Source organism: Salmo trutta, chromosome 30 (genome assembly GCF_901001165.1).
Source record: "Salmo trutta chromosome 30, fSalTru1.1, whole genome shotgun sequence".
In the NCBI taxonomy this organism is placed as follows: Eukaryota; Metazoa; Chordata; class Actinopteri; order Salmoniformes; family Salmonidae; genus Salmo; species Salmo trutta.
In genome coordinates this window covers 9282327-9308593 of record NC_042986.1, presented here as the reverse complement: position 1 = coordinate 9308593, position 26267 = coordinate 9282327, and the positions used below count along the sequence as shown (strand labels likewise).

The 26267-nt window shown below is 42.5% G+C and overlaps 2 protein-coding genes across 3 annotated transcripts in view; one reads left to right on the top strand and one right to left on the bottom strand.

The window, feature by feature from the left end:
- The window catches only part of LOC115167864 (retinoic acid receptor gamma-A), a 117862-nt gene extending 99897 nt beyond the window's left edge, over nucleotides 1–17965 (bottom strand). Inside the window, exon 1 of the mRNA XM_029722563.1 lies at nucleotides 17829–17965. The gene's annotated coding sequence lies outside the window, so the exon portion shown is untranslated. The remainder of the gene's footprint in view (nucleotides 1–17828) is intronic.
- Nucleotides 1242–19053, top strand: LOC115167862 (nuclear receptor subfamily 1 group D member 1). 2 transcript variants are annotated; one of them, XM_029722561.1, is made up of 8 exons: nucleotides 1242–1847; nucleotides 13663–13971; nucleotides 14195–14283; nucleotides 14478–14622; nucleotides 16768–17363; nucleotides 17467–17652; nucleotides 17857–18067; nucleotides 18312–19053. In XM_029722561.1, the coding sequence occupies exons 1-8, from the start codon at nucleotides 1832–1834 to the stop codon at nucleotides 18509–18511; spliced, it is 1752 nt and encodes a 583-aa protein (XP_029578421.1). In that variant the 5' UTR covers nucleotides 1242–1831; the 3' UTR covers nucleotides 18512–19053. The 2 variants fall into 2 exon arrangements, with proteins under 2 accessions (XP_029578421.1, XP_029578420.1); XM_029722560.1 differs by having other exon boundaries at nucleotides 13660–13971.
- The last annotated feature ends 7214 nt before the right edge of the window (nucleotides 19054–26267 follow it).

The window sequence follows — 26267 nt, the reverse complement described above, 5'->3', positions numbered from 1 at the left end:
ACAGAACAAAAGTAAACCTTGAATTTGTAGGTTTAAAATAGCCCTCCAGTTGCGAAGGTTGATCTATTTTAAGAAATGCCATTGGTTGGTGCATATAAAGACTAAGATATTTGATAGGCTGATGAAGAATTTGTTACAGGATATAATCAGTGCCACCTGGTGAGGTTAGCATTAGGGCTAACGTGTGCCATGTTATCTGATGGGACCGGCTACAATTTAGCGTTCTGTCACGTGCAAGTAAATCGATGATTTTAATTGGCTGATAGTCATTTTGAGCTGGAGCAAGTATTTACATTGAAATGGTTGCTTATGTTCGCAAGTATGGCCCCAACGTGTATTACTTGTTTATTTATATTTTAGTAAGACACATGATCTGAATGTTTGGCCATCGACTTCAAGTAGCACCACCGCTACTAACAACAACAAAAATCGGCCCAAAATCTCCACAAAATATTACCAAGAAATTAATAATTTTGGGATGGAGGTCAATGAATGTCTCTATTTTCGTTAACAACAAAAAATTATTGCTCATTTCCTACGTGAGGCTTGTTTGATCAAATAGAAGTTTCATAATGGTTAGGTAGCATTTCGGCAACTTTGAAAAAAACTACATTATATCAAGAGTTGTGCCTGTTGGCGCCTATCTGCCCTCTCATTGACTAGAATGGTCCTACCTAATCTCGCCTCCTCCCGCCTGCCTTCCATCTTTGAGGACATGTATTTCCATTGTTAGAGCGGTCCCTCGACTATCTTGTCAATATAGTAGATCATGGTCGCACTCCCCTGCTCAGACATTGCATGCATCAACCAATGGTTGGGCGTCACATAATCGACAGTGTCATCGACTGACCGATTGCTTTAACATATAATACGGTTTGCTAATTCTTAAAATACCTGTAAGATCTGTCATGTGTCAGTAATGCAACGCGCCCAATCTTTGTAACACCTACCATACCAGTCACGGTGAGCACTGCCCATTGTGCACGTGCCTCATCCTCCCACCTCTCGTTATCGCACGCTCAGTGTTATGCATAAAATGTATGTCAGTAGGGCAGCGCTGAGCGCTCGCCCCGGCACATGCACAGTGCACATGCATCGTGGCTTTAGTAAACACATAGCAGGTCAGGTTGAATAAGCACATTAAAACTCCCCTCGGATCGAGGTACCGGCCAATGAGAACACACCCAATAGCAAAAGGAAGGAGGGAGAGAGTGACAGTAGAGTGAATTAACAGGGGACATATAGTGAGATGAGATGCACCCCTTTAACCAAACAGACACAACCGAAGTTGAGAGAGGACATAAGGAGCGAGTCACATTTATTTCAGTTACCTGAAAACGTTATTGATGTGGAAGTGGGTGGGTGGCTGTATTATTGGGTGTGTCTAGCCTGACTAAATTCAGTTCATTCTCGGAGATGCTGATGTGTATTCTTGGGATTTCACAAAATCCCTTGTTTGTTCTCGGCTTGTGACACTCAAATCCGCTGAACCAAGCAACTCACTAGTCTAGTAGCCTGGAGTTTTTCAGCGCGCAGAACGGATTCAGGTAGCTTCCGAGAAAATCTCTCCTGCACACCTGAGACAATTAGACATAACTGTTCTGCATAGCATACAGCTGGACATAACTGTGCTTACAGTATACGACGGAAGTTTCAGTCGTTTGGCAGATCAATACGATTGTCTTCAACCGCGCGCTCGTTCTATGGGTCAGGTATCCACGCATAACTAGTTCTCGACTCCTACCTGTCTCCACTTGAGTATTGATCCTGCAGCTATATATCGAAAAGTCAGCATCATTCACCACAGCAAACAAAAGACACATCAAGAAACATGGACACTCCAGGTGGTAAGTACTATGATTGTGATTATATTTGTTGCAAATTTTTTTGTAGCTCAATATTGCATTTGGCGTTGGAGTTATACCTGTTTAGTTGAGAATGCTGAAGGTTTTTTAATATCTTTAAAAAAAAATTGTTATTGTATTGCATTGGTATGCTTTCTCTTTGCAGTCGTCCGTAATCATGGGAACGTATTTGCGCACAATGAGGTTTTGCATTAAAAGTGTCTCTTCATCACCATATGTTAGAAAGGCAGTCGAGTTAATACGATTGAAAACAATGTTATTAGGCTAGCACTGTATGTCCAATTCTATATGTTTATCAAATTGCGAGATGAGAACAATTCATCTTTATAGCAGGACCGTCATGTTTTTTTTTAGCATTATCCTCCCATGCATGAACCTGGAAAATGAAATGAACCCTGATTTGATATAAGTTATGAAAGTTGTAATATCCCAAGAAGTGGGTGTTTTCTTTTAAGCCTGCAAAGGTGCACCCGAAAATGTTGCAAAGTTTGACGATGATGATACGTGACAGTGCTTGAAGTTCACGCAGCTTTGATCCACTTCGTGTTTTTCCTCATAAATACAAACTCGCGTGGAGCGAGCTGTCATTGGTTCCAACGCATGCGATGCCTTTTGCAAACAGTAGGCAGATTATTTTGTTTTCGTGCGTATCTAAATGAAATTATTCTCTATACCAGTGGTTCCCAAACTGTGGGGCGCCCCCCTTTTTTATATACACGTCCGTTCAAAAGTTTGGCTTCACTTAGAAATGTCCTTGTTCTTGAAAGAAAAGGGGAAAAAATGTGTCCAATCAAATTGATCAGAAATACATGGTAGACATTGTTCATGTTGCAAATGACTGTTGTTGCTGGAAACTGCTGATTTTTTTTAGTTTATTTTTTTTTAATGGAATATCTACATATGCCTACAGAGGCCCATTGTCAGCAACCATCCCTCCTGTGTTCTAATGGCACGTTCTGTTAGCTAATCCAAGTTTATCATTTTAAAAGTCTAATTGGTCATTAGAAAACCCTTTTGCAATTATGTTAGCACAGCTAAAAACTGTTGTTCTGATTTAAAGAAGCAATAAAACTGGCCTTCTATAGACTAGTTGAGTATCTTGAGCATCAGCATTTGTGGGTTCGATTACAGGCTCAAAATAGCCAGAAACAAAGAACTTTATTCTGAAAGTCGTCAGTCTATTCTTGTTCTGAGAAATGAAGGCTATTCCATGCGAGAGATCGCCAAGAAACTGAAGATCTCGTACAACGCTGTGTACTACTCCCTTCACAGAACCGCACAAACTGGCTCTAACCAGAATAGAAAGAGGAGTGGGAGGCCCTGGTGCACAACTGAGCAAGAGGACAAGTACATTAGTGTCTAGTTTGAGAAACAGACGCCTCACAAGTCCTCAACTGGCAACTTCATTAAATATACTGCTCAAAAAAATAAAGGGAACACTTAAACAACACAATGTAACTCCAAGTCAATCACACTTCTGTGAAATTAAACTGTCCACTTAGGAAGCAACACTGATTGACAATAAATTTCACATGCTGTTGTGCAAATGAAAAAGACAATAGGTGGAAATTATAGGCAATAAGCAAGACACCCCCAATAAAGGAGTGGTTCTGCAGGTGGAGAGCAAAGACCACTTCTCAGTTCCTATGCTTCCTGGCTGATGTTTTGGTCACTTTTGAATGCTGGCGGTGCTTCCACTCTAGTGGTAGCATGAGACAGAGTCTACAACCCACACAAGTGGCTCAGGTAGTGCAGCTCATCCAGGATGGCACATCAATGCGAGCTGTGGCAAGAAGGTTTGCTGTGTCTGTCAGCGTAGTGTCCAGAGCATGGAGGCACTACCAGGAGACAGGCCAGTACATCAGGAGACGTGGAGGAGGCCGTAGGAGGGCAACAACCCAGCAGCAGGACCGCTACCTCCGCCTTTGTGCAAGGAGGAGCAGGAGAAGCACTGCCAGAGCCCTGCAAAATGATCTCCAGCAGGCCACAAATGTGCATGTGTCTGCTCAAACGGTCAGAAACAGACTCCATGAGGGTGGTATGAGGGCCCGACGTCCACAGGTGGGGGTTGTGCTTACAGCCCAACACCGTGCAGGACGTTTGGCATTTGCCAGAGAACACCAAGATTGGCAAATTTGCCACTGGCGCCCTGTGCTCTTCACAGATGAAAGCAGGTTCACACTGAGCACGTGACAGACATGACAGAGTCTGGAGACGCCGTGGAGAACGTTCTGCTGCCTGCAACATCCTCCAGCATGACCGGTTTGGCGGTGGGTTAGTCATGGTGTGGGTGGCATTTCTTTGGGGGGGCGCACAGCCCTCCATGTGCTCGCCAGAGGTAGCCTGACTGCCATTAGGTACCGAGATGAGATCCTCAGACCCCTTGTGAGACCATATGCTGGTGCGGTTGGCCCTGGGTTCCTCCTTTGCAAGACTATGCAAGACCTCATGTGGCTGGAGTGTCAGCAGTTCCTGCAAGAGGAAGGCATTGATGCTATGGACTGGCCCGCCCGTTCCCCAGACCTGAATCCAATTGAGCACATCTGGGACATCATGTCTCGCTCCATCCACCAACGCCACGTTGCACCACAGACTGTCCAGGAGTTGGCAGATGCTTTAGTCCAGGTCTGGGAGGAGATCCCTGAGGAGACCATCCGCCACCTCATCAGGAGCATGCCCAGGCATTGTAGGGAGGTCATACAGGCACGTGGAGGCCACACACACTACTGAGCCTCATTTTGACTTGTTTTAAGGACATTACATCAAAGTTGGATCAGCCTGTAGTGTGGTTTTCCACTTGAATTCTGAGTGTGACTCCAAATCCAGACCTCCATGGGTTTATAAATTGGATTTCCATTGATTATTTTTGTGCGATTTTGTTGTCAGCACATTCAACTATGTAAAGAAAAAAGTATTTAATAAGATTATTTCATTCATTCAGATCTAGGATGTGTTGTTTAAGTGTTCCCTTTATTTTTTTGAGCAGTGTAGTACCCGCAAAACACCAGTCTCAACGTCAACAGCGAAGAGGCGACTCCGGGATGCTGGACTTGTAGGCAGAGTTGCAAAGAAAAAGCCATATCTCTGTCCAGTGTCTGTGGCCCATCTTAATCTTTTCTTTTTATTGGCCAGTCTGAGATATGGATTTTTCTTTGCAACTCTTTTTAGCCCATAGATTGTTGTAATTTTTTAATCACTCAAATATCACACAAATACACATTAGACATGTCACAATTTATAGAATTGCACGAAAATAAGCTTTAAAACTGCTAAATGTTCTTCGCAGGAACTAAGATTTAAACTGGCAAAATTCTCTCCACCAACAATAGGGGTGTGAACAATTTGTGTCAAGCACAGTGCTTGTGCACACAGAAATAGACATGGCGCATGGGACCATGGGATATTCTCTAATGATGAAAGGGGGGCCTGAGTGAAAAGGTTTGGAAACCCCTGCTCTATACATTAGCATTGAGATAATAAATAGGTAGAAGTGTTGCGATTACTATTGGAGGCGGGAGCAGTGATATTAGCTCATAAGGCAAAGTTTATGGCCATGGGAAGCTCTACAGTTACGCATGGAGCATTGGGCGTTTGTTTCCGTGAGGTTAGCCAAAGTACACCAGGCACCATAATATTCGTTCAACTATTCCACTTCCGGCTGTTGAGTGGTAATTAATTTACTAACTCTGCAGTCACGTTCCAGTACATGGATGGAAACGACTGGAACCGGCTTTGGTCGAGGCACCCGTTTCCACAGTCGTTTCCATCACATGTACTGGAACCACTCAACAGCTGGAAGTGGAATAGGTGAACGAATATTATGATGCACTCTGCAAGTGCATCGACGTGAGGAGGAATGGAGAAAGCGAGGAGTGCATTCAGTGGGAAGACTCACGCTGCATGAAGCTCCCATCTGAAGTCAGAACTTGTTCCATGCCAGTTATTATCTGTAGAGGGCAATGGGGCGTGTCAGAGCTCTGCATACTTTTCTATGTTAATAATTTATTGGTAAAAATAAATAAATTCAATAACGTATTCAGCAACTATTGGCCTTTTGTATGTGCCTACATTTGGCTAGGCTAGGGGTTAAGTTTAGGATTTAGGTTAGCTAAAAGGGTTAGGGTTAGGTGAAGGGATAGCTAATATGCTAAGTAGTTGCAAAGTAGCTAATTAGCTAAAATGCTAATGTTGTCTGTGATGAGATTCGAACTTGGTTTGCTAGATGTTTGTGTTATACACCCACCCATCCACTATGTCTTATGTAACCATACCAAACATAACATATCATACTAAATGGAGTGTTCCTGATTTACATACAGAATAACACGAAGTGCTCTGAGACCAGGTTGTGCTATGCGGTCTCATGGGTCTCCTTGGAGTGAGCAGCGAATGATTCTGGAGCGAACTCAGAACATCCTCAGCCAACGCTACATCCTGCTCTATTTATTTTTCCCTCTTTAATTATGACAGAGACTATATGCTGCGTGCTGTCCTTAGAAATTCTGACTTCTGATGGGAGCTTCATGCAGCGTGAGTCTTCCCACTGAATGCACTCCTCGCTTTCTCCATTCATCCTCACGTTGAAGCACTCGCAGAGCCGCGTGCGGCGCGTGATTTCCCAGGACCTCCTCCCCTACGGTTCTCTATCTCTCTCAGCTCTGTCTTCTTCTCTCTCTCGTACACTTCTGTTGTGATGCCGCCTGAAGTGATGGAAAGGGGGGGGGGGTTTGGTCAGTGGATCAGCGATTTCATGCATTAACTTTATCTGTAGTCACGTTTTCCCACCTCATGCGCGCTTTATTGTATTCTAAACAAATCAATTAGTCCTGTTTCCTATAGCATATGTCCCTTGCATAAACATCTGTCCCAAACTCATACATACAATATAAATATACATGCAGGCAATCCATAACATAATATAATTCATTCTATTCACCCCCATTGAGGCCCTTTGGCCCACTGGGGGCAGGTGAAATTGGACAAGCTGTGAATGCTTCCTCCTGCTGCAGCATCTGTTTCAGCCACAGAGTGGATATCCAAATACAATTCACCTTTAACTGAGACAGTGATCTACTTCTCTACTCCTAGCTAGGTTAATCTTATAGACATAGAAACACACTCCTCATAGGTCAATTATGTTTACTGTAATGTACAGTATTTACTTAGATCATCATCCAGTTGCATCCTCATATTACATAGGATGCATTTGCAACTGTACATTTGGATCCTGGCTTTAATATTATATCAACATTAATTCACTGACTGTTATAATCTAACATTATGTGGGGTAAACATCGTATGGAGCCGAATGTGTGCCACCCTCCATGACCGGTCATTGCACAAAACACTAGCAGCCTTACCAGGCTTACAGCATTGTGTGTGTGGCTTCATGACCCACAGCAGAGAGCAAACAAAAGGAAGGATTGAATAGGGAGGAGGAGGAGGGGATGAAGATGGGCGGAAGGATTGTTGTGCCTGTAAAGTGCTCAATGCTCACGTTTCTCTGCCTGCCTGGCTCTACTCACCCACTCAGGCAGATTAGTGGCTGTAGGGGTTACTGACCTCACGATGGGAAGCTGCTCGCCTCACTCTCCAACCTGCTGTCGATTCCACAATTAACACTAGTGTCTGTCTGCGCTGACCTCAATTCTAACTGGCTTGCCAGTGAGTGTATGGCTCTTTTGTCTTCTCTGAGTTACATGGGGCATCCTCTGGAGTTTGCTATAGGCTATGTACTACTATCCTACTGGGTAAACATCAAAGACAATTCACAATCCAAATTCCTATGGCCCCCTATATTTTCTCTACTGTCATGAGGGCCATACCATGATGTCCTCTGAATTGGAGTTAATTGACAAAAAGGCCAGGCCCTATACTCTACATAGAGCTCTTGGCCAAGTATATGGTATATTATGGGAGCACCGAGCAGTATAGTCAAGCTTAGCCTTGGAGAGGCCTGTAAAAGCTGATTATTAATTGACTAGGCTACCATTTATGGCATGGTAGTTCAGTCCTAAAGGCCGCTCACAAACGTAAACACAGAAGTAGCTCACATGTGAGTGTTCAAGTGGATATGCAATGTGTTTGGGTGGGTGTGGAGGTTTGGCAAGCCCCGGCTGGGTCTGCAGGCTGTCTGTTTCCAGTCTCAGGTAGTGGCTGGCCAGGACAGGACAGCACATGTCTGCTAAGACTTGCTCTAGATCTCTGGCTCTGCAGTGTGTCAATAATAAATCCTGTAGCACGTGCTGCCTGAGTGATTATAACAACACTTGAGATAAACAAATACTTGGCGCAGCAGCACCACAGGGAAAAACTGAGAAGTCAATAAGAGGAAAGAAATGCAAGCCCAGGGCATATTTACTAATGTTTCTCATACAAATGTAAGACTCCATGACAGGTGCATAGTATTTGGGATTATACAGTGCCTTCGACAAGTATTCATACCTCTTGAATTTTTCCACATTTTGTTACGTTAGCCTTATTCTAAAATTGATTCAATATTTTTTTCTCTCAGCAGTCTATACAAAAATACCCTATAATGACAAAGCGAAAACAGGTTTATCAATTTTAGCAAATTTATTACAAATAAAAATCTGAAATACCTTATTTACATCAGTATTCAGACCATTTTCTATGACACTCGAAATTGAGCTCTCAAGTGCATCCTGTTTCCATTGATCATCCTTGAGATGTTTCTACAACTTGATTGGAGTCCACCTGTGGTAGATTCAATTGATTGGACATGATTTGGAAAGGCACACAACTGTCTATATAAGGTCCCACAGTTGACAGTGCATGTCAGAGCAAAAACCAAGCCATGAGGTCAAAGGAATTGTCCGTAGAGCTCCGAGACAGGATTGTGTCGAGGCACAGATCTGGGGAAGGGTACCCAAAAATGTCTGCAGCATTTAAGGTCCCCAAGACCACAGTAGCCTCAATCATTCTTAAATGGAAGAAGTTTGGAACCACCAATACTCTTCCTAGAGCTGGCCGCCCGACAAAACTGAGTAATCGGGGGAGAAGGGCCTTGGTCAGGGAGGTGACCAAGAACCCGATGGTCACTCTGACAGAGCTCCAGAGTTCCTCTGTGGAAATGGGAGAACCTTCCAGAAGGACAACCATCTCTGCAGCACTCCACCAATCAGACCTGTATGGTAGAGTGGCCAGACGGAAGCCACTCATCAGTAAAAGGCACATGACAGCCCGCTTGGAGTTTGCCAAAACAAACAAGATTCTCTGGACTGATGAAACCAAGATTGAACTCTTTGGCCTGACTCCCAAGCGTCACGTCTGGGTGAAACCTGGCACCATCTCTACAGTGAAGCATGGTGGTGGCAGCAACATGCTGTGGGGATGTTCAGCAGCAAGGAAAAGGAGACTAGTCAGGATCAAGGCAAAGATTAAAGGAGTAAAGTACAGAGAGATAGATCCTTGTTGAAAACCTGCTTCAGAGGGCTCAGAACCTCAGACTGGGGCGAAGGTTCACCTTCCAACAAGACAACGACCCTAAGCACACAGCCAAGACAACTCAGGAGTGGCTTCAGGACACGTCTCTGAATGACCTGGAGTGGCCCAACCAGAGTCCGGACTTGAACCCGATCGATCATCTCTGGAGAGACCTGAAAAAAGCTGTGCAGTGACGCTCCCCATCCAACCTGACAGAGCTTGAGAGAATCTGCAGAGGAATGGGAGAAACTCCCCAAATACAGGTGTGCCAAGCTTGTTGCATACACAAGAAGACTCAAGGCTGTAATCGCTGCCAAAGGTGCTTCAGCAAGTACTGAGTAAATGGTCTGAATAGTTATGTAAATGTGATATTTCAGTTGTGTTTTATATATTTGCTTTGTCATTATGGGGCCTGAGAGGATATCGGTCCACCCACTTTGGGGGCCACGCCCACCCATTGAGGAGCCAGGCCCAGACAATCAGCATGAGTTTTAACCCACAAAAGTGCTTTATTACAGACAGAAATACTCCTCAGCACCTCCTCAGACGATCCCGCAGGTATTTGGTATTTTATTAGAATCCCCATTAGCTGTTGCAAAAGCAGCAGCTACTCTTCCTGGGCTCCACACAAAACATGAAACATGACATAATCCAGAACATTAATAGACAAGGACAGAACAGGTTACATGGTTCCATGTGGTTTAAGGTTGTGAGGCTGGTTGGAAGTACTGCCAAATTCTCTAAAATGACATTGGAGGTGGCTTATGGTAGAGAAATTAACATTAAATTCTCTAGCAACAGCTCTGTTGGTCTGTTGGACATTCTGGCAGTCACCATGCCAATTGCACGCTCCCTCCACTTGAGACATCTGTGGCATTGTGTTGTGTGACAACTGCACATTTTGGAGTTGCCTTTTATTGTCCCCAGCACAAGGTGCACATGTGTAATGATCATGCTGTTTAATCAGCTCCTTGATATGCCACAACTGTCAGTTGGATGGATTATCTTGGCTATGAGAAATGCTCACTAACAGGGATGTAAACAAATTTGTGCACAAATGGAACATTTCTGGAATCATTTCAGCTCATGAAACATGGGACCAGAACTTTACATGTTAGTTTATATTTTTGTTCAGTGTAGTTTATATTCTATGTATACATACGATAGGCTAACTATTACCATGACACCTTGTGTAGGTGGCTGCTATCTTTTTATCACTGCCCTGTCTCACAAACTCACCAAGAAATGTTTTTTTTTAAAGTTAGGTAGCCCGTTCGAGTGGTTCTCTCTCTCCATAGGAAAACGGGACTCACTTTCTCCATAGCTTACTGTCGGTGACGACACGAGTACAGTTCTCTACCACAGCATCCCTGGGAAACCCCCAGTATATTTCTTTTAATCACAGAACAGGTTTGTGATTGTTGTACATGTCTACACGATACTGCAGATTTGGTCCAGGCAGTAACCGTGTCAGAAGTCCATGTGAGTCGGCGGTCAGGTGTCGTGCTGCTTGCGGGCGCTGGGCAAGGAGGGAGCGGAAGCACCGCATAGCCCGCTCGGCGGTGTCTCAGAGATGCAAAAGATTTTTAGAGAGGATGCGAAGGCAGACGAACAGAGGTTTAAAAAAGAAAAAAAGAAAAAAGAGCAACGTTGATTTATTTACTGTCATTTATAATGACTGCCTATATAAATACTGAAGTTGTTTGCATGAGGCAAACAAATGTCTATAGCTAGATTTCCATTCAATTGGCGACAGATTTTCATGTGAATATTCTAAAATCCGCATAAACAATATGCGCACTTTCCTACCAGAAGTGTGTTTCCATCAAATTTAAATTCCCATGTACCGAACCAAAAAAATGCCATTTAAATGGGTTTTAATCTTAATTTTACTGATGTGTTTTCTCACATTTTTAAAATCTTGTTATATAGCACACGTATAGCCTACATCTGGGATCATCAACTAGATTCAGCCAATTTTTTTCTTGAGCGGATGGTCGGGGGGCCGGAACATAATACAAAATACATTTTAGATTGCAAAATGACCGAAAGAAGCCAAAACAGATAATATTTGACTAAAACAATAATTTAAACCCTTGCTTACATTTGTATACGATCACATACAGCGCCTTCAGAAAGTATTCACACCCCTTGACTTATTCCACATTTTGTTGTTACAGCCTGAATTCAAAATGGATGAAATTGACTTTTTTCTCATTCATCTACACACAATACCCCATAATGTTAAAGTAGAAACATGTGTTTTTAGAAATTTTTGCAAAAATATATAAGTATTTACACCCCCAAGGCAATGCTTTGTAAAAGCACATTTGGCAGAGATTAGTCTTTCTGGGTAAATCTCTAAGAGCTTTCCACACCTGCATTGTGCAGTTTTTGCCCATTATTCCTAAAACTGTCAAATTGGTTGTTGATCATTGCTTGACAACCATTTTCAGGTCTTGCCATAGATTTTCAAGCAGATTTAAGTCAAAACTGTAATTCGGCCACTTAGATATAGAAACTTACAAACTGCTTTGTCATTTTCTTAAAGTATTACTTTAGTGCCTTGATGCAAAAATTGTGCATGTTTTGGAATATTTGCATTCTGTATAGGCTTCCTTCTTTTCACTCTGTCATTTAGGTTAGTATTGTGTAGTAACTTCACGGTTTTTGGTCCATCCTCAGTTTTCTCCTATCACAGCCATTAAACTCTTAACTGTTTTAAAGTCATCATTGGCCTCATGGTGAAATCCCTGTGCAGTTTCCGTCCTCTCCGGCAACCGAGTTAGGACACCATCTTTGTAGTGACAGGGTGTATTGATACACCATCCAAATTGTAATTAATAACTTCACCATGCTCAAAGGAAAATTCAATGTCTGCTTTTTTAAAAATTATTTGTACCCATCTACCAATAGCTGCCCTTCTTTGTGAGACATAGGAAAACCTCCCTGGTCTTTCTGGTTGAATCTGTGTTTGAAATTCACTGCTCAACTGAGGAGTACAGAGATGAGGCAGTCATTCAAAAACATGTTAAACACTATTATTGCACTCAGTGAGTCCATGCAACTTATTATGTGACTTGTTAAGCACATTTTTACTACTGAACTTATTTAGTCTTGTCATAAAAGGGTTTGAATACTTATTGACTCAAGACATTTCAGCTTTGAATTTGTATTCATTTTTTATTTAAATCTAAAAAAAATCCACTTTGACATTATGGGGTATTGTGTGTGTGTGTGTGTGTGTGTGTGTGTGTGTGTGTGTGTAGGCCAGTGACAATCTCAATTTAATCCATTTTAAATTCAGGCTGTAACACCATTTTTGGGGGGAAAAAGTCAAGGGTTGTGAATACTTTCTACATCTCTCTATTATGCATGGGAATACATGGGAAAAGATTTCCAAAACAAAAATCACTTGGAGTGGATTTCCTGGTGTTTTTACAGTCTTATGTACAACAATGAATTAAAAAAATTATTTAAGCACAATTTTTTGTGCTCAGAACTTGGGGGGCCAAATGGCCCGCGGGCTGCCATTTGGGGAACCTTGGCCTACATGATGAGATTATTATGGACAAAAGAGCAACATTTATTTGTATATGTCAAACGGTAGCCAAGCATTGATCATGTCACCAGAATAAGACCCTTGTTATTTATTGGAAAGGAGCATCAAGCTCATCAGCTTGCACTTTCACCACCCTGTGAAGTACATCACAATTTATTTAATCTGGTAGCCTAATAAACTTGCATGCTTTCCCAACGAGTCATAGTGGAAAGACCACACGTCATCGTGTGACTCCAAGTTTACTTCGATATGATGGTTATTATATCTATATTTGCGCTTAGAATATATTCCACCGCTTTTCTCGCTTCATTTATTTTACAGACACAAAAAGATCCCCATGTCAAACAAACAAATCATCTGTTGGCATTTATGAAATTGTACCGGCACTTCCTGTTTCCATCACAGCTGTTGTGAAAAATGTTTTTATACGGTATGATTTTACACACATAAAACTGTGGATGGAAACGTGGTTAGTGTGAGTTTGGTTGGGACAGAATCCGCGCTCACTCTGTTACTGTGCTTCCAACCATTTTTGGCACCTTTTTTCTCCCTGAATGCACAATTATACCTATTAGTCCTACAGAAAGCTGTCTTTTGCCACCGTCTACCACAAATGGTAGCGGCATAACCTCAACTTTTAAAGGAAGAACCACTGTATGCTTTTGCATGCCTTTAAACGTTGCATTCTGCACCACATCTTGAACTTGGTGACCTTTTTTTTAGAGTAAACTTCTTTTCAGCTATCTGACTAACCCCACTACCTCTCTGTCTCTGTTTTTCCAACAGGAGGTGTTATTCTGTATGCGCGCTCCTCAGGCAGCCCCAGCCCTGGCAGCCCGTCCAGTGGGTACCAGACCCAGTCCCCCTCCTCCACCCTCTCCCAGCCCTCCTCCCCAGAGGAGATCACCTTCACAGAACTCGGGCCCCTGGGGTCCCTGAAGGGCCAGAGAGGGGGAGGATGCACACCTCCATCCTCCAAGCTGGTGTTCCACTTCCCAGAAGTCTACAATGTGGCTACATCAACGTCCACCCACCAGCACACGTACCAACACCCCATCGCTGGGAAAAGACCTAGTGGATTCACAGGACCTTTCACCAGTGAGTAGCATTCCTTCCGGACTTCTTTTGTCATCCCTCCTTACTCTTTCTAGCCTAAACCAAAACATCCAACCTATCCAATACTCACCTCCTCCCATAATCTCTTTCTGTAATGTACACTACACGACGTGCTTTGTTGCTTGTAACGTCGGTCGGTAGTCACCTTCACTTATGATCACATTTCTGACTGGCTGTACCTCTCTCTCTATATATATATCTACAGAGACTGGTGGTATGGTGCTCCTGTGTACAGTGTGTGGAGACATTGCATCTGGGTTCCACTACGGAGTGCACGCCTGTGAGGGTTGCAAGGTAAGAAGACCATGATGACTAAACACATACAGTAAGTGCCCCTGAAATGGCTCCCTATTCCCTATATAGCGCACTTCTTTTGACCATTTCAGATGCACTCTTACTGTGTATAATAAGGTGGTGGGTCACGTTCACTATTTTAAAACCAACCAGGATGCTAATTAACTGTACATCTGCTTGAATTTCCTGTCTAGGGCTTCTTCCGTCGCAGCATTCAGCAAAACATAAACTACAAGATGTGTGTGAAGAACGAGAACTGCCTCATTATGAGAATGAACCGCAACCGCTGCCAACACTGTCGCTTCAAGAAATGCCTCTCCGTGGGCATGTCCAGAGATGGTAAGAGTTATAGTGAAATCTTACTGAGAGTGCAGGCTCAGACAATCGTTTGAGGCCATACAATGCGAGTTTCTCAGCACTGCACCAGCCTTCTCTTTCACCTGAGACATAGCTCTGACCTACTGTTGAAGGGCACACGTTGGAAAATAACCTATATCCACACAGCCTCTTGCACAGTCATAAGTTTCAAAGTCAGTCTTTCTTCCTCTTGTTCAGATTCCTCCCCTCTCCATGTTCCTCCCCTCCGTGTTCCCTGAGCTCTCCCTCTGTACCACTCTTCTCTCCTCTCCGACAGTGATTTATGAGAACGGGAGCCTTGAAGTCCCTGAAGCTCCTGAAGCTATCTGTCATACAGAAAACTGCAGCAAACACAGGAATTATTTTGGGGAATTGGAACCGGGGCAACTTGATTACCTTGTATACTGTTTACCCTTATAACATCTTGTACAATTAATGAGGGAGACGGCAAACAATTAAGCTGGAGATGCAGAACAAAACAGCCCGTCCTTGTCACACAATTAATCAGCCGTATGCAAAGCTAATCTCACCTACTTTACTTTTAGCCTTGATAGCTAAGTATTGATAAATTGCCCCATCGTAACGGATTACGAAAATAGTGTGGGATGGTTTCAGTTGACCTAAAAAAGCAAAGCAAGCATTTTACCTATAGCATGCTGGTACATGGTGACCTAGTTGGGATAGTTTGCCTGCCTTCAGTGTCTTCTCAGTGTGGCTTCAACCCTCCTGTGTTCTCTCTCTCGTGCTTAATCCATTGCCTAATCTACAAGAGAACCAAGTGATTTCTGCATGAAGTCGACAGTTTGGGCGCTCAAAAGGTGGGGTGCGAGAAACGAGTGTAGTGAAGATGTTTTGATGGAAGGAAAAACACTCATATTGACCCTGTTAAAAACACGATCTCGAAAGTGTCAAGAACCACAACCTAGAAACCTATTTCCTTCGCCTGCAGCTGTTGTGAAAACAGAAACACCTCAGTCAACTGTCTGCAGTCCACATGGCAGAAGACGTCCTGATTTCTCAGGAGCCTGTGATTGGTGTATCTTGGGATTACCATATAAACAAGGCAAATATTGAAGTCACTTTCCCTCCCTGAAAACCAGTTAATCTTCTTAAAGACACAGCCAACACTTTCATCCTCAACACAGTGCATTAAAGCCCATTCCCACAACTGTAATGACTAGCTAAAGTCTAGACAGACTATCCATGCACACATAACACAGTGGATTGATGTAAATGAATATAGCAGAATTCCATAGATCTGCTGTAACAGAATGTCACTGTTATAGCCCTTTTTAGCATGATCTAGATCCTATGCTCTTTAGGGACAGTGCATTGCACACTGCAGAGGGAGACCCAAGAGATCATGTAATGATGCCAGAGATGTTCACAGTCATACATTTAACTGAAGCAGAACACAAATAATTCTCCCCGATGTCATAGCTTAGTGCAGTATCTTGTTTTGATCTCAAACACTTTAAGTTAGTTTGTTTCTATGAATTATAGATCATTTACATCTTGCCTGACGCATTGTGCTGGCTTGGTTGAAGAACTCTCAGCAGCAGGACTGCCATTTGAAGTTTCTCTTTTATGTCACACTCCACTTTGTGGTGTTTCACTCACTACTTTCTCTCTGCAAGCTCCTATTTTCAACACTACTCTTCACTCTCACGAACACCCTCCTTCTCTGCAACCTCTCCTCCCTCGCTCCCTCCTTCCTTCTCTACATCCTCTTTCCTCCCCCTTGCGTGCTGAGAGCCCACCTATATTTCTCTCCCTCCGTCGCAGTAGCGGTGACATCACGTTCACTATGAGCCACTGCCCTACTTACAAAGTAGAGAGGGAGGGAAGGAGAGGAGAGAGAGAGAGATGGATAGGGGGTCTATAAATAGCATTTTCAGCTGATGGATATTGTTGGAGAGGGGGATGGAGAGTAGGAGGGATGGGATCCACAAAAGACTGCTTACACGTTCATGCATGAAATACACAAGATGCAATTAATGCATTTTTGTTACAAAGGGGAATGTATGAACATTATATATTTGTTTCTGTGTAGACTGGACCTTAAGACTTAATATCTATAAGAGAACTATGGCCAGAAGTTGACCACTCTGTTTGTGTCTTCATCAGCTGTGCGTTTTGGCCGTATCCCTAAGAGGGAGAAGCAGAGGCTTCTGGATGAGATGCAAAGCTACATGAACAGCCTGAATGAGTCTAACACCATGGACATAGAGTCCTCCCCCGTCTCCGAAGCTCCTCCCAGCACAGCAGAGGTTCCTTCTAAAGAGGCCATCAGAGCCATCTCACGGGCCTATCAGGACATCTCTTCCAGCAGCCAAGACAGGGCAGCCAAGAGGGAAATCAACATCACCAACTTACCAACAACATCTCTGTTCAAGAGCAACACATCTCAGGAGACCAGCTACACCAATGGCTCCTCCCACCTCAGCTCTGACTCCACCCAGGGGTACCAGTCCTGTCCTGCAGGCCTTGCCCCTCACTGCCCAGACACCAATGACAACCACCATACGTTCCCCTCTGTGGACAAAAGTCGCTATAGTTGCCCCTCTACTTTGTCCAATCATGACCACGGACAGTCTAATGTGGGCACACCTCAACGGGCCAGCTCGGTCAATCACAACAGTTTCTCCATGAAGGAAGAGACCCAAGAGCCCCAACCTCAGACATCCTGTCCATGGAAATTAGCTGCTGGAACCAAAGTGCTGGTGAGTAAACCAAGAGTCGTTAGAAAGTTGTTATGAAGCTTTACATATATGAAGTTTAAAAAAAAACAGTATGGATTTGAATCTAACTTTCTCTATCCCTCAGGCCTGTCCTCTCAATGCGTGTCCTGTATCTGAGGCCAGTCGTTCTGGACAGCAGATATGGGAGTCTTTCTCCCAGTGTTTCACCCCGGCGGTGAGGGAAGTGGTGGAGTTCGCTAAGGGTATCCCTGGCTTCCAGGAGCTCAGCCAGCACGACCAGGTCATGCTGCTCAAATCAGGCACCTTCCAGGTAATAACCGCTTGTTTTTTAAAGTAGTCTATTTTTGTCCAGGACTAAGCTTTACCTGTACCCAGGAAACTGGCCCTAAATCAGATTTTTTTGCAGCTGTGTTTACAAATATAAAAAGGACAAAACACCTTAATTCTCTCTCCCAATAAATGCAATCCCAATCCATATTGACTAACCTTCCACTGGGTCTTCTGTCTCGGTCAGGTGTTGATGGTGAAGTTCTGTACAATGTTTAACCCTGAGGAGCGGACGGTGACCTTCCTGAATGGCCAGACGTACCCTCTGTCCACCCTGCGGGCGCTGGGGATGGGGGCGCTGCTCGACGCCATCTTTGACTTCAGTGAGAAGCTGGGATCTCTGAGGCTGGAGCCTGATGAGATGGCTCTGTTCATGGCCGTGGTGCTGGTCTCTGCAGGTGAGGGGAAAAATAGCCATTGAATTCATCACTAACGCAGTGTCAATATGAACAACATGGCATTAGGAAGTCATAGAAGAGAAGTACATCTTAAATGGTATGATAAGAAAATGTGACCGAGTAAGTATGAAGAGCTTATTATGAGCATAACGATAAACCGACGATAAAGCTGTGTAGACATCCATAGATGGATAACTATTGTGTCTCTCAAACAAGCTCTCACCCTCTCTTCTTGTCTCCTTAGACCTTTCTGGCATCGTTGATATGGGGGCAGTAGAACAGCTCCAGGAGGGGTTAATCCGTGCCCTGCATTCCCTCATCCACTGCCGTCGTCCCGAAGAGAGCGCGTCCATCTTCCCCAAGCTGCTCCTGCATTTGCCCGACCTGCGCACCCTCAACAACCTGCACTCCGACAAGCTGCTGGCCTTCCGGATTGACTTGTGAACACACACACACACACACACACACACAGCAATTCAGAACTCGCCGACCACCACCACTCTCTCAGGGCAAGACTTCCCAGGAGATTGAGGAACACTGACTTGGGCAATCAATCAACAACAACAAAAATGTTTAAGATGCATGTTTGAAAAAGGACAATAATTAATATATTGATCTCCATCCTGTTTTCATGCACAGTTATGCACACACACACACACACAACCTCAAGATCTACACTTGGGGAAAGATGGTCTGTTAGAACCTACATCAGTGTTTTAGGCTTACCGTTACCCTTTTGGACAGATCAGATGTGTATGGCAGTTTACCCATTGTTTTCCAGTCTTTAGGAGACCAAAAGCCAGTTCACTTACTTGTTTAACTTATTCCTAATCTCCTGACCATTGCCAAACCACAGTTGAGAGAGAATCAGAGAGGAAGATGTTTGTGGACAATGATAAGTTAGGGACCATTATTGGTGACTGAATGTGTGGGTGTTTAGTGTTTGTATATATTATAATAATAATACATACAATTTACACTTAAGATCATATGACTCCCATTTCACTTATAAACACATCTGGGGTTTAAATATACAATTAAGTCTCAAATATATTCAACAGACTAATTGCATATAGAAATGCGATATTCTGTATATTGGCAAATCAAATTGTATTTGTCACATTCACATGTTTAGCAGATGTTATTGCGGGTGTAGAGAAATGCTTGTGTTTCTAGCTCCAACAGTGCAGTAGTATCTAACAATTCACAACAATACACACAACCTAAAATTAAAAGAATGGAATTAAGGAATATATAAATATTAAGATGAGCAATGTCGGAGTGGTATAGACTAAATACAGTAGAATAGAATATAGTATATACATATGAGATGAGCAAAGCAAAAATATGTACACTACCATTCAAAAGTTTGGGGTCCCTTAGAAATTTCAATTTTTTTGTCCATTAAAATAACATAAAATTGATCAGAAATACAGTTAATTGTTAATGTTGTAAATGACTATTGTAGCTGGAAGCAGCTTATCTTTTTTATGGAATATCTACTGTTGAGGTCGGAAGTTTACATACACTTAGGTTGGAGTCATTAAAACTCGTTTTTCAACCACTCCACAAATTTCTTGTTAACAAACTATAGTTTTGGCAAGTCGGTTAGGACATCTACTTGGTGCATGACACAAGTAATTTTTCCAACAATTGTTTACAGACAGATTATTTCACTTATAATTCACTGTATCAGAATTCCACTGGGTCAGAAGTTTACATACACTAAGTTGACTGTGCCTTTAAACAGCTTGGAAAATTATGTCATGGCTTCTGATAGGCTAATTGACGCAATTTGAGTCAATTGGAGGTGTACCTCTGGATGTATTTCAAAGCCTACCTTCAAACTCAGTGCCTCTTTGCTTGACATCATGGGAAAATCTAAAGAAATCAGCCAAGACCTCAGAAAAAAAAATGTCCTCTGGTCTGATGAAACAAAAATGTAACTGTTTGGCCATAATGACCATCGTTATGTTTGGAGGAGAAAGGGGGATGCTTGCAAGCCGAAGAACACCATCCCAACCGTGAAGCGCGGGGGTGGCAGCATCATGTTGTGGGGGTGCTTTGCTGCAGGAGGGACTGGTGCACTTCACAAAATAGATGGCATCATGAGGGAGGAAAATTATGTGGCTATATTGAAGCAACATCTCAAGACATCAGTCAGGAAGTTAAAGCTTGGTCGCAAATGGGTCTTCCAAATGGACAATGACCCCAAGCATACTTCCAAAGTTGTGGCAAAATGGCTTAAGGACAACAAAGTCTAGGTATTGGCGTGGCCTTCACAAATCTCTGACCTCAATCCTATAGAACATTTGTGGGCAGAACTGAAAAAGCGTGTGCGAGCAAGGAGTACAACTGTACAAACCTGACTCAGTTACACCAGCTCTGTCAGGAGGAATGGGCCAAAATTCACCCAACTTAGTGGGAAGCTTGTGGACGGCTACCCGAAACGTTTGACCCAAGTTAAACAATTTAAAGGCAATGCTACCAAATACTAATTCAGTGTATGTAAACTTCTGCCCCACTGGGAATGTGATGAAAGAAATAAAAGCTGAGTTAAATAATTCCCTCAACTATTATTCTGACATTTCACATTCTTAAAATAAAATGGTGATCCTAACTGACCTAAGACAGGGAATTTTTACTAGGATTAAATGTCAGAAATTGTGAAAAACTGAGTTGAAATGTATTTGGCTAAGGTGTATGTAAACTTCCGACTTCAACTGTACATAGACGTACAGTGGCCCATTATCAGCAACCATCACTCCTGTGTTCCAATGGCACATTGTGTTAGCTAATCCAAGTTTAATTTTTAAAGGCTAACTGATCATTAGAAAACCCTTTTGCAATAATGTTAGCACAGCTGAAAACTGTTGTGCTGATTTAAAGAAGCAGTAAAACTGGCCTTCTTTAGACTAGTTGAGTATCTGGAGCATCAGCATTTGTGGGTTCGATTACAGGCTCAAAATGTCCAGAAACAAATAACTTTCTTATGAAACTCGTCAGTCTATTCTTGTTCTGAGAAATGAAGGCTATTCCATGCGAGAAATTGCCAAGAAACTGAAGATCTCGTACAACGCTGTGTACTACTCCCTTCACAGAACAGCGCAAACTGGCTCTAACCAGAATAGAAAGAGGAGTGAGAGGCCCTGGTGCACAACTGAGCAAGAGGACAAGTACATTAGAGTGTTTGGTCTGAGAAACAGACGCCTCACAAGTCCTCAACTGGCAGCTTCATTAAATAGTACCCGCAAAACACCAGTCTTAACGTCAACAGTGAAGAGGTGACTCCGGGATTCTGGCCTTCTAGGCAGAGGTGCAAAGAAAACGCCATAACTCAGACTGGCCAATAAAAATAAAAGATTAAGAACACAGACACTGGACAGAGGAAGATTGGGAAAAAAGTGTTATGGACAGACGAATCTAAGTTTGAGGTGTTCGGATCACAAAGAAGATCATTCGTGAGACGCAGAAAAAATGAAAAGGTGCTGGAGGAGGGCTTGATGCCATCTGTCAAGCATGATGGAGGCAATGTGATGGTCTGGGGGTGCTTTGGTGATGGTAAAGTGGGAGATATGTACAGGGTAAAATGGATCTTGTAGAAGGAAGGCTATCACTCCATTTTGCAACGCCATGCCATACCCTGTGGACGGCACTTAATTGGAGCCAATTTCCTCCTACAACAGGACAATGACCCAAAGCACAGCTCCAAACTTTGCAATAACTATTTAAGGAAGAAGCAGTCAGCTGGTATTCTGTCTATAATGGAGTGGCCAGCACAGTCACCGGATCTCAACCGTATTGAGCTGTTGTGGGAGCAGCTTGACCGTATGGTACGTAAGAAGTGCCCATCAAGCCAATCCAACTTGTGGGAGGGGCTTCAGGAAGCATGGGATGAAATCTCTTCAGATTACCTCACCAAATTGACAACTAGAATGCGAAAGGTCTGCAAGACTGTAATTGCTGCAAATGGAGGATTCTTTGACAAAAGCCAAGTTGGAAGGACACAATTATTTAAATTAATCATTATCTATAACCTTGTCGACATCTTGACTATATTTCCTATTAATTTTGCAACTAATTTCATGTATGTTTTCATGGAAAACAAGGACATTTCTAAGTGATCCCAAACTTTTGAACGGTAGTGTAAACATTATTAAAGTGGCCAGTGATTTCAAGTCTATGTATATGGGGCAGCAGCCTCTAAGGTGCAGGGTTACGTAACCCGGGTGGAAGCCGCCTAGTGATGTCTTTAACAGTCTGATGGCCTTGAGATAGATAAAAGTTTGAGGGTTTTAGGTGCCAAGCCAAATTTCTTCAGCCTCCTGAGGTTGAAGAGGCACTGTTGCGCTTTCTTCACAACACTGTCTGTGTGGGTATATTAAGTCTACATCAGGAATCACATCAGGTGTAATGGAGACAGAACCAGAACTTTGTCTCCAAGCATGTTAGGTTTGTTTTGATTATTTTGTTGTTGTAAATAATATTGTGTTATTCAAATGTCTCTGTATTAATAACAATATATGGCAGATCTGCTGGGCAAGATCAGAGTGTATAAGATAAGTCTATGGATCAGAGATTATAGGAACATAATGGAGTATCTGTAAAGGGTGGGGGTTGGCAATGAAGAAGTGGGTTATGCACAGGAGGAAATTATGTTGGAGAGGGCTATGTATTGGTGAGAGGGACTGTGCCAGTAACACTCACCATGGTGTCAGATCGGATGAGGTACCAAACCAGCGGAATACCTGCATTCACCAGCACTCCTCACTCCACAACCCACAAAATGCACCTTACAAACTAAAAAAAGATACTTTCAAGGTAGAGGATCTCATTGGATTGCTACAGATCTGATCCACTCACTGCTAGTTGAGATTATGGTTGACTAAGCACATCTTCTACATTTTGTAAATTGCTATTTCTTCCATATAATAAGATATAAAGATGAAATGATGTACCTATTGAATTCTGCCTCTTGTGTTTCTTCTTTGGTGTTCATTCTGTCCTATGAACAGAATAAAAATCAACATGTAAACATTACAGGAGGTTTTACAAACAATCCATGAGATACATATTTACTTTTTTATCGTTTTAAATGTAAAATCTTTAACACAAAACAGCAACCAACATATTAAACAAAACAACACAAATACAAAACCACATAGGGAGATCTTTCCTGATAAATTCTATGCTATTTCATGCCAAAGTATTATTTTTTGTGCCCTTAGTAAGGAAACACAAGAATCATTCCCATATATTTTTGGAGTCTGTATTTTTCTCCAGCCTCTTTGCTAAGATGAGTTCATATGACATTGTTTTGATCAACATACTCATCCACTCCATGAACATTGGCTCATTAGAGCTTTTCCAATGTTTCAGGACCAGCCTTAACACAGACACAATACTTAAACATAATATTTTAACCTCTGTCTGGTTAATCCCTCTTATTTAAGCCTTGTCACTCAACAGTCTTGGTGGAATCCAGCCATGGAATCCAAGGCCATTTCCCATGCACTGTGAGGCTTTGTCCCATAGGGGGTGCACAACCGGTCATTCCCACAGTGCATGTAGGAGGGTTCCTTTTGCCCCTTCACATCGCCAACATACATCATCCTTTGACAAACCCATCCTATGTATCCTTGGGGGAGTGAAATAAAATCGATAAAACGTTAAATTGGATACCTTTTCCCTTAGCTTTTCTGACAATTTACCCAATATTTGAAATAATATACAACCATTCTAAATCCCTTTGCCACACAATTCTCACGTTTTCACATGTGTCATTATTAACCTTTAACAGCATTTTGTACAACAAAGAGGCTGATTGTACAGAGGTTGGTAGTGAAAATAAATCTTCTACAACATTGTTGCCTTTGGACATAATCAAATCAAATTATATTTGTCACATTCGCTGAATACAACAGGTGTAGACCTTACTGTGAAATGCTTACTTATGAGCCCTTAACCAACAATGCAGTTCAAGAAAGAGTTAAGAAAATATTTACAAAATAAACTAAAGTAAAAAATAAAATAAAATAACAATAACAAGGCTATATACAGGGGGTACCGGTACCGAGTCAATGTGCGGGGATACGGGCTAGTCGAGGTAATTTGTACATATACACTACCGTTCAAAAGTTTAGTGTCACTTAGAAATGTCCTTGTTTTTGAAAGAAAAGCACATTTTTTTGTCCATTAAAATAACATAAAATTGATCAGAAATACAGTGTAGACATTGTTAATTTTGTAAATGACTATTGTAGCTGGAAACAGCAGGTTTTTTTATGAAATATCTACATAGATGTACAGAGGCCCATTATCAACTGGAAGTTGCATGAATAATATTTTTGACTATGGCATTAGATTTATGAAAATACCCCAGTAAAAATCTCGTTATACAGTGCTTTCGGAAAGTATTCAGACCCCTTGAATTTTTCCACATTTTGTTACGTTACAGCCTTATTCTAAAATGGAATTGTTTTTTTCCCCCCTCATCAAACTACACACAATACCTCATAATGACAGAGCAAAAACAGGTTTTTACAAAATGTTGCACATTTTTTTAAAATAAAATATTACATTTAAATAAGTATTCAGACACTTTACTCAGGACATTGTTGAAGCACCTTTGGCAGCGATTATAGCCTTGAGTTTTCTTGGGTATGACACTACAAGCTTGGCACACCTGTATTTGGGGAGTTACTCCCATTCTTCTCTGCAGATCCTCTCAAGCCCTGTCAGGTTGGATAGGGAGCGTCGCTGCATATCTATTTTCAGGTCTCTCCGGAGATGTTCTGGGCTCTGGTTGGGACACTGAAGGACATTCAGAGACTTGTCTCGAAGCCACACCTGCATTGTCTTGACTGTGTGCTTAGGGTTGTTGTCCTGTTGGAAGGTCTACATTCGCCCCAGTCTGAGATCCTGAGTGCTCTGGAACACGTTTTCATCAAAGATCTCTGACTAGATCCTGACTAGTCTCCCAGTCCCTGCTGCTGAAAAACATCCCCACAGCATGATGCTGCCACCACCATGCTTCACCGTAGGGATGGTGCCAGGTTTCCTCCCGACGTGACGCTTGGCATTCAAGCCAAAGAGTTCAATCTTGGTTTCATCAGACCAAAGAATCTTGTTTCTCATGGTCTGAGAGTCCTTTAGGTGCCTTTTGGCAAACTCCAAGCGGGCTGTCATGTGCCTTTTACTGAGGAGTGGCTTCCATCTGGCCACTCTACCATAAAGGCCTGATTGGTGGAGTGCTGCAGAGATGGTTGTCCTTCTGGAAGGTTCTCCCATCTCTACAGAGGAACTCTGGAGCTCTGTCAGCGTGACAATCGGGTTCTTGGTCACCTCCCTGACCAAGGCCCTTCTCCCCCGATGGCTCAGTTCGGCTGGGTGGCTAGCTCTAGGAAGAGTATTGGTGGTTCCAAACTTCTTTAATTTAAGAATAATGGAGGCCACTGTGTTTTTGGAGACCTGCAGAAACGTTTTTGCACCCTTCCCCAGATCTGTGCCTCGACACAATCCTGTCTCGGAGCTCTACGGGCAATTCCTTCAACCTCATGGCTTGGTTTTTGCTCTGACATGCACTGTCAACTGTGGGACCCTATATAGACAGGTGTGTGCCTTTCCAAATCATGTCCAATCAATTGAATTTACTACAGGTGGACTCCAATCAAGTTGTAGAAACATCTCAAGGATGATCAATGGAAACAGGATGTGCCTGAGATCAATTTCAAGTCTCATTGCAAAAGGTCTGAATACTTGTGTAAATAAGGTATTTCTCTTTAAAAATATATATAAATTTGCTAAAATGTCTAAAAACCAGTTTTTGCTTTGTCATTATTTATATTGTGTGTAGATTGATGAGGAAAATGTGAATTTAATCAATTGTAGAATAAGGCTGTAACGTAACAAAATGTGGAAAAACTCAAGGGGTCTGAATACTTTCCGAAGGCACTGTAAATAAAACTATGCCTTAAAAGAATTTCAAACCAGTATTCACAGTAGTACAATGGCCAATATACCACGGCTAAGGGCTGTTCTCAGGCACGATGCTAAGCGGAAACCCCAGAGGTACCTTATTGCTATTCTAAACTGGTTACCAACATATGTAGAATAAAGGTATTTTTGCATCAAACCCGTGGTATATTGTCTGATATAGACACGGCTGAAATGCTGTTCCAGCCAATGGGTCGGTGAAAGT